The 9,760-nt window shown below is 36.4% G+C and overlaps 1 protein-coding gene across 6 annotated transcripts in view; it reads right to left on the bottom strand.

Moving 5' to 3' along the window:
- Positions 1-4,513: 4,513 nt before the first annotated feature.
- Positions 4,514-9,760, bottom strand: part of LOC145662586 (uncharacterized) — a 60,143-nt gene continuing 54,896 nt past the window's right edge. For all 6 annotated transcript variants that reach the window (XM_081728296.1, XM_081728299.1, XM_081728297.1 and 3 more), the window contains exon 5: positions 4,514-8,495. In XM_081728296.1, coding sequence (XP_081584422.1) covers positions 6,782-8,495 — 1,714 coding nt within the window. In that variant the 3' untranslated portion in view covers positions 4,514-6,781. The remainder of the gene's footprint in view (positions 8,496-9,760) is intronic.

Genomic DNA, 9,760 nt, shown 5'->3' with positions numbered 1-9,760 from the left:
TAGGCGTTTCATCTAGTTAAAAGCCTAATATAATTAAACAGTGTCTTTCTTAGTTAGTGTGTTTCGATATTTGACATAGAAAGGAAGAAAAATGGGTTGGAAATTCGTGTGCACGCAGTGAAATAGGTTCCGATTATTATATGTTCATATCTCGAAATCCCTTACGGTTATAGATACGAAATTTGGTGTCTTGACTTCTCATTTAAAATAATTAAGCATATGTTTTAGGATTTTATTATTATATTTGATCTAGAAAGGAAGAGAGGTTCACTAAAATGCTAAAATCGTTAGGTTTACAGACATGGAATTCGGTCTTTAGTCTCTTTATTTTAAATAATTAAAAGCAAGTTTCAGCGTTTCTTGATATTTGACCTGGAAGAGAAGAGGAGGACTAAGATGAGCATACGAGGCGTGGCAATTAAATAACGATACTACCCACCTTCTTTGCGCAGAATCGTGGGGGGGGGGGGGCGGAGGTAGCTAATGATTTGTTGCTGATCTTGAACCTTCATGAGCAGCCACAGTTTGTTCCATGATTCTGAAAGCTTTTCTTTTCTTTGCAGGCTTGCATGAACAGGACAGTGTTCTGTAGTAGTGCTGGAATCATGGTGAACAGTGAAGTTGAGCAGCGCACTAACATCAAATTTCCGCTGAAATTAAAAATTAAAAAACCTGACGGAATGTTGTGCAATGTTAAAAGAGGTGATGGTGATAATGCTGCCACGTGCGCGAGTTTTCGAATAGCATAAACGATTTTCAGAAGGTAGGGAGGAGGTTGAAGATTATGAACGACCCCGGCCGCCCTTTTGAGTTCAAGAACGGACGAAAATGTTCAAAAAAATTAATGACCCTGTGCGGAAAGACAAACGTCTGAGCATTTGGATGATCGCAGACATGACGAACATTAACAAAGAGACAGTAAGAAAAATTTAGCATGACAATTTAAACATGACAAAAGTTTGTACAAAAATTGTCTTGACAAAGCTCTCTCAGGCACAGAAAGATATTCAAAAGACAATTTGCTGTGACGTCATGTAACGACTCAAAGCAGAACCAGACTGAACACGTATCATTACATGTGGTGAAACGGGTTTTCCCGTATGACCCCGAGACTAAGCGTCAATCCATGCACTGGAAGACTCCCACATCGCCAAGAAAGAAAAAGCACGAATGAGCAAGTGGAAAGTGAAGGCAATGCTCATAGTTTTTTTTTTTTTTTTTCGATATCAGGGGTATCATCATGACTGAATGGGTGCTTCAGGGTCAAGCGGTGAATCAGACCTACTACAAGGAAGTTCTAATCAAGCTGAGGGAAAGAATAAGGAAGAAGAAATCGGATTTGTGGAAGAACGATGCATGGATCATCCACCAAGACAATGCGCCTGCCCATAATGCCTTCTGTGAAGCAGTTTTTAGCAGCAAAGCACATTCTTGTGCTCGACCATCGTCAGTATTCCCCAGACCTGGCTCCCTGTGACTTTTATCTATTCCCAAAAGTGAAAAATGCATTGAAGAGAACATATTTTCAGTTTGTGGAAGAGGTAAAACTAAAACCGGCAGAGTTGTTGTTGAGGGTGACATCTGATGATCTATAGTATTACTTTGAATAATGAAAGGCACATATGCAGCGGTGTATAGATAGGGGAGGGTAGTATATTGAAGAGGATAATAGTCAATTGTAACTTTCTTTGCAATACATCACATTTATGACACCAATCTCGTTATTTAATTGCCACACCTCATATGAGGTGTTCGAATTTCATGCGAAACTTTAAGTAAAAGTGAGAGTACGAGATTGTGTGTGGGTACGTTATATTGCAAAGGGCTTTTTATACCCGTCAATGACTAAAATTTAGTAATAAGTCTACCATGAAAGAAAATATAAAATATGCAAACAAAGCACTAGGGCAAAATTAGCAACATAGGGAGATATTAATCATCTTTTACCAGGGCCACGTGGCAAGGACAAAGAAAGATCTAAATTAGTATGAAGTATAACAGAAGTCAAATACTTGTCGCGATTGTCAATTGGAAACGAAAGATGCGTTTTGTGACTGTGTACGACCAATAGAAGGAAACAAGAAATGAGTTAAGCATAAACACTAGGAAATCACAATGCCGGAAAGACATAGAAGTGACGGAGAAATATAAAGACTTGAAGAGATCGATCAGTGCTCATTTTCAAGCAGTGTTGGTAAGTCTGGTAGTAGGGCAAAGTGATATCGAAGTTGAGCATAAGGACAATCCACAAGCAGATGTTGAATACTCTGTCTAGCTCCACAGGCCGGACACAATGGTAAATTTTCGCATGTAGTATAAATCCATATGCTAAGTGTGATAGTCCAATGCGAAATAGAGAATTCTTTCCTTCCGTCGAAATCTTAGGCTAATGATCCAGACATCAAGTGCAGGTTTGAGTACATGTAATTTATTGTTGACAGCCTGGTCCCATTCGAGCTGCCAGCGCTAATGTAACTCAACAGTGATTGGCGATCTAGTGATCACAGGTTCGTGCTGAGTATGGGGAGATGAAGTTCTCTTCCTTTATGAGCAGCAACTTTCGCTGCAATTTACCCGTTCATTACCAGCTACGACAGAAAGGTTCGGAACTCAGCAAAGTTGTACCTCACATTCTTGTACTACTAATCTATAACACGATAAGAGGATTTGCTGGACGAAAGGTTGATTACTTTACACATCATGGAGGCTACTCAGTGCACTTTGAGTGTCACAACAGATTAAGATCCTCCGTATATGACATGCAGACATAACGCAAACTTCATAGAATTGCAACCAGTTTAGCAGTGAATATTAAAGAAAAAGTTGGAACACCCAACAGAATCAGCATCTTTGGAAACATCAGGAAAGAATCAGTAAAGTCTTGAAACTGCTGTAAGAGGGAGCGAAACTCTTGCTGAAATTCGTGGAGGCTAGTACTTGGCTTTTTGTACTGGAGCAGATGAAAAGAAATAGTTGGACGAAGTATCTTCCATGGGGTGCAGTAGAAACCCAACTGATATAAAAGGGAAATTCGATGGCAAGATCAACCAAAAGTTCCAGAGCACAAATTCCAAATGGTCTAGTAATATTCCACCGGGCTTGATAACATAGATAGCGATCTCCAACTTCCAATGTAAAAGATGAAGGATGGTGAGGAATAGATTTTAGACGACCAAATAGTATAGCAACAGCCGATGACGCCGATGAGTTAAAAATGACTTGTGCGCTTGAATATACAAGCCAGAACAGGGTGTCTACTAAAATCCCAAAGTGAAATTTCGTGACTCTTTCGTGACCTTTTCTTTACCAAATCATAAAATTTCCTAAAATTTTCAAGAGCGAATTTGGGTGCGAATTAGGCCGAATTTTCATCCATGCGATAGAAACGTACTTTGCTTGCGATTTGGTAGCGTCTAAATCTGATTACAGACATTTTTGGTGATGCACTTTGACGTTTTATAGAACAAAATTTTCCAATCTGTATTTACATTTGAAAGTTTAAAAAAATCGTGACCCAAAAACTAAATTTCGTGACTTTTTCGTGACTTACATGACCATTTTCTGATTTCGTGACTTTCGTGACCGATAGACACCCTGCAGAAATAGGACAGGTACGCAAAGCATCATTTGGCAAATGTATGTTCAGATGACAGACAGGGTTTAACTGACGTAACGTGGCAAGTCTGGCGAATCTATAAACAATCATCCATAGTCAACTTTGAGCTGATTAGCATATGATAAAGTCGTGAAAGAACAATGTGATAAGCACCCCAAAAAATATGGGACAAGCAACACTTAGAAGACTGAGTACTCGTAGACACTCGTCGATATTTTAGCTCTAGTAGATGGATTACCCAAGACAACCGGCGAGCAAACTAAAGGCCGGGAGATTTAGTTAAAGAGGAATTCTATATGAAAAGCTCATAAGAAAAAAATGCAAAATATTCCTCGCTGTAACATATACAAGCACTTTCTAATTATGTAATAAGCGTTCGCAAACATTGGTTTTATCTGGGCATTGCAAGCATAAACTGTGGTCCAAATATATCGAATTCGTACATACTACAGTTATTGTCTTGTGTGCTGAGCCTCTAATTATACACATCCCATTCTGTAATTCGAACTTCTTTCTAATTGGACAATGCATAAGGTTGGTTTTTGAGTGAATTTCTACCAACAAATACGGATACAAGATCCATTTATATAACAAACGAGTCGTAGAGCAAATGACGTTACACACGACTGAACGAATAATGTTATTCTTGTAATAAAGTAATTCTCATAAAATAAAACTTGCACTTATTTACTTCGCCACACAAAGTCTCCGAAAACAAGGTTTGGAGGAAATATTTGGTACGAAAAGAGTTTTGGACAATCGGATGAATTCAGAAGCTTACATAAAGCTGAAATTCACAATTTTTATACGTTACAAGACTAGATTTCTTAAGAGGAAGAGTGAGTTTCAGTTTGTAAGTAAGGTTACAAAATTTCAAGAAAAAATTACAAACACACCTTGTATATTTAATACATTTTAATTTTTATTATTATCATTATTCTTTTACTTAAGAAATGCACGATTATTGAAGAATATTAACTGCCTACAAAGCATGGTACATTGAGTCTACATTTTAGCAACGTACACTCGGGTCTTTAATGTACCAATTACTTTCAACATGATTAACACGAACAACGTAAATTCAATAATCACATAACTAATATGTGGAACATTAAAATTACATATATTGATTTCTTACATAGCTGCATAATCTTGATAATACTCTTTTTAACCATCACTTAAAATGGCAACTTAGATCGAATAAAATGCGTGTTTGTTCAATATTTCACAGAAAAAACAATATACAAGCTTCCAAATTAGTTAATCATAGAGAACACTTTCTAATTAAAATAATACAAGAACAATTCACTACGTCAATTATACCTTCTTGCATCACACTTCCGAAACGTAACTGCTAAATTCATTGAATAGCACATGTTTTAAAATTACCTTTTCGTAAAGGACAGTGTCCAAATATTACTACTCGAACAAAGTCAAAACCTACCACATACATTTCATTACCTTGCCCCTACGGGTCGCACACACAAAATAATATATACATTTTATTACATTCAAAAACTAGCTCTTAATACAAATTGTTAAACCCATGTTTGACTATGGAAATTTTTGCAAAACTTAGTTGCAAACAGATCTGCACCTGATTATTTAACAGTATTTACTTATATATTAACTGGGAATTGAATATCACTTAATATAAAATCACTGTTTCTCAATACATAACAAATCTAACAATTATACACTTGACACCTTTATCATCACAATAAGTATATGTACAAGTAATATGCTACAGGCCAATCGATTCTCAGTAACTGTTAACGTTAATCCAAACGACGAACTGTTTCAAAATTTTGTAATGTGACGAAAAAACGAGAAAAGAAAAGGCTTAAGTAAATCCAAGTTCGAATATAAATCTTTTAGAAATAAACTAATAGAAAATACAAAATAAAATATGGCAAGTTCTTGTAAGCTCGAAAGAAGATATAGTTGGCAAATATTACTGTCATTTCTAATAATACTGTATAGTTACGTGAAAAATAAGAACTTACTTAAACGCGGTAATTACAAAAATAAATAAATAAAAGTTGAAATATTACTATGTCAAATATATTATTTGACACAAAATATTCCTATTAATAAACATTACCAATGTCTATTAATTCAAATTAATTACAGTCGCCATTTCTCCAATAATTTTTATTAAAGTGAATTTGGTGGAAAGCGTAACTCTTGTATAACTACAAATAATCATAAATTATGATAAATCAGTCTCTATATGTTCCCAACTAAACAATGCAATTGTTTTTATTTATAGCAAATCAAACAGTCTTTTTTAAAAAAATAGAACTTCCACAATTCGTAACAAAAGTGACTAAAAGGTATCATTGAACATTTAACACTGAGAGAACAGTGGAGATTCAATTTAATTGTTAAAATTTAATAATAATTTCCGTTAAGAGATTCTAAACATGGATATATATTGTGTCTATAGAAAAAAAAAAAAAACAGTTTTAGGTATTTGAATACTCATCCTTGGGAAGTTCTGGTATGTAAAATAATTTTAAAAATTCACGTAAGTAAACAGAAAGTAATGTCGATTAACAACTACCTAGCAATTATATGGATAGACACCTATGTATGGCAAGTTTCAGAAGTCTTTATCAATAAATACGATATTTTTCAAGTACGTAATGGTCTTTGTTTTGAGAAACTCTTGGTTACTGGAATTAATCAATCACCTAGTGCTATTCAAATCTCATTAATGAGGCACACAATTCTCATCATATACAGAACTGTACCAGAATGGGTGCTAAGAAAACAGAAAACAATACTTCAATTACACGGCCCTACTTGTTTAAGATATAATTAATCTTTAATTTTGAAATTTACCTGAAGATTTTTTTCTTACTCAAGTCTTTGTTTGTTTCCGTTTTACCTACGCAACCTTGTGTAACTAAATACAAATTGCGATCACAATTTCAATGCATATGGTATATATAAGTCACAAACAATTCAATTACATCCATGCCTCTTGAAGTTTGTAATTTAAGGCAACTATATGAATTCGTAATACACGCAAATTCCAACTCACGAAAGTATTTCTTAACGTACGAAAACACTGCACCACATTCTAACTTCTGACAGAGTAAACAATTATAGGTATTTTTATTCTGTTTTTACCATTACCTCTCATTTCTCTATACAGAATTAATTTTTAGCCCTCCTTAGTTTTCTGCTCGAACGTCTTTGAGTTCTGATTTCTGTTATAGTTTCTCGCTCAAAACTTTCATCTCGGTATGCTTGCTGTTGCACCAAATCTCTGTCATATGCCAACTGATTATAATTATAATACCTTTCCATTTCTAACCATTCCTGATACTTATACCACCATTCCTCCCATTTTATATATTCTTCTAACGTAATATCTCTATCCCACAGATATACACGCTCTCTGTAATATTTATACCGCACTCGGACATCATCCCAGTCCAAAGGAACCTCTACCGGTGCTTCGCGAGTTGCCCTCTCAAAGAAATAACGTCTTCGTTCATACTCAGGAGTGTATCTATCAGGACTTCTTTCCCCTACGCGGCTTCGCGGTATTGCTAGTGCGCCTGAAGCAGATGGAGGTATAGGTCTTTCTAGCTCATCTTCTATCACTACTTTTACATTTGAGTTATTAGCATCCTTAATAACTCTCATTTTGACGCTGTCAAATTCTCGCCTATCTACACTCCACTGCGCCATTTTGCCAAAGCGTTCTGAGAGAGTCATTTTTGGTTGCCCGTCATCTGACGACTGTGATGAACTATCAGAGTCAGAATCAGAGCTAGAATGAGGACTTCGTTTCCTGATACGCTTAGAATCAACAGGGCCATTTTGATCTGACCGCCGTCTTCTACTTTCCCTCCCCGATCGCTTCGATTTCCTTCTCCCACTGCTACGTCGTTCCCCAGAATGTTGCTCAGGAAATCCTCGAAGTTTGGGCATCAAAGGAATTCCTGGAGGTTTCTCCCTTCTTGAATCTTTTGCTTTCTTCTCAGATTTCCTTTTGCTTGAGGTCGCGCCTGAAGATTTCGATTTCTCAATACTTTTCCCATATCTATCTTCTTTCTTTCTAATTTTAGCTGCCGGCACAAGTTCTTTCCTTGCTTGTCTTGAGTCTATAATAGAATTTGATTTTGGTCTTTCCACAATTTTTTTACTTAATCCCACGGCTACGTTCTCTCTGCCTCTCTCCAGAATTTTCTTCGGTTCATTTAAGGCCTTCGGAGGTGAACGAATTCTCGAATTTTTCAGCGAACTACCGGGTTGATTACGTGGCACAGAGAAGGATCTCGATCGGGTGCCTCGTTTAGGATTACTCGTTGGAGAAGCTGGAGGATTTTTACGGTACTTCGGCGAACACACGCTACAAGATTCGTCTGAACAACTACTGACCGATCGCGATTCACTTAACGATCTTCGAGCGGAAAACGAGCGACTGCGAGATCCAAGACTTCGAGAACGTCTCGGAGATATTTTTGACCTTCTAAAACTGTCCGATTTCGATGATGAGGGGTCATCAGACCTTCCTCCAGGCTTTCTCCTCTCAGCAGATGCCGTTCTGTTTCGCGAAAGGCTCCTACGAACTCTACCATCTCTTCCTTCAGACTGCGGACTTCGGGGTCTCCTTGCATCGTCTTTAGACCTACGAGGAGATGGAGGAGTACGTGGTCTCTCTCTAGGTCTCGGAATAACTTTTTCTCTCGAATAGCTCCTTCCTCTAGAACGTGACCACGACCTCGTCCTTGGTGGAGCAGGAGAATTTGTTCTCTTCCTTGTTCTTGTCCTCGATCGACTTCTTGAACAACTGCTTCCTGAACCTGATGAACCACCGAATTCGTACCGGTATAATTCTTTAAAGCCACTGTGGCGCCACCTGAAATATGACACAATAAAATTCACACTACTTTTGAAATAATCAAAAAATATACGGAATGCATTATTCTGTAACAATAAATATTTTATTAATTCTTTATACCAATTATTAAAAGATTACACTGAAGTCAACAATGTCAGTTGTAAGAAAAAAGAAAAACTTACTAATGTCTTGCAAAAAGCTATAGTTCCAGAAACTATACCAGATCACTTGACAAATATTCTAATAAAAAGCAAATTTCAGTATTTTTCTAGAAAGTACGAGATTATATTTGATACAGAATACCAAAAAACAAATGCTAGGAAATTTAGATACTGAGTGGAAAAAGCAATCTCATGAAGGTTCATGTAGCTTTTCTCTACCAACATTTAATCTTTAATTAGTTTCGATATTCGTAAAAGTAGTTCATAGTGACCTTGCAAGAGCATACATAATGTTTCAGCAAAATACGAAAAAATGTTTTTCCATGCAGTGACGGCACCATAGTTGTATAAAAGGGACTCACATCGGAATAACTAAACCAGCTTTGAGATCTCTAGCGATTTTTGAAAGATTTTTTTAATTCTAATGGGAGGCAAAAATATTACAGGAAAATAAATCCAGTGTGTCTTACTTAGAATTATTGAACTGAATTTTAAATACTTTACTCACCATAAAGAATTCAAGCTATATAAAAAGTGGAAAATAATGTATGTTGTGAACATTGCTTAACCTATTTCTACAATTTGAATTGCTTAACATATTGTAAAAATCATTTGGTTACCTAACCATTAACACTCCATTACTCCATTAACACTCCATTACACACCATTAACATTATTAAGAGTGTAATTTGGAATTGATATCAAACTTACTTACTCGTAAAGTAATGGTGAAAAGTTAACTACAGTAGACTCACGAGTATCCAACTCGTGACTACCTGGCCTAGTTTTCTTTTATCGTAATTAAATGAGGAAGGCAAGGCGTTGCATTGACAACATTGCCACGGCACTGGAAGCGGGCGTCTGCTACGATCCTCCTACGGGTCATGTGAAAAATACAAGTTGTGACAGGAAAAGAGAAGTGTTCTGCTCCTTGTTCATTGTTTCGTCAGTGTGTAACGGACCTCAATACAATACGCTTGCCGCTGTTCCTGATTATAACTGTCCAGTATGCACAGTACTGTATTCGTAAATTGTTCTGTAAATTTTGCTAAGAATTAGCCCTACGATTTAAGTTAATGTTTTGTTTACTTTTCCTGCATTCAAGTTAGGCATTACATAATT

Source organism: Thermobia domestica, chromosome 10 (assembly GCF_964235325.1).
Source record: "Thermobia domestica chromosome 10, izTheDome1.hap1.1, whole genome shotgun sequence".
NCBI lineage: Eukaryota > Metazoa > Arthropoda > Insecta > Zygentoma > Lepismatidae > Thermobia > Thermobia domestica.
This window is presented reverse-complemented; position numbering and strand designations above follow the sequence as displayed.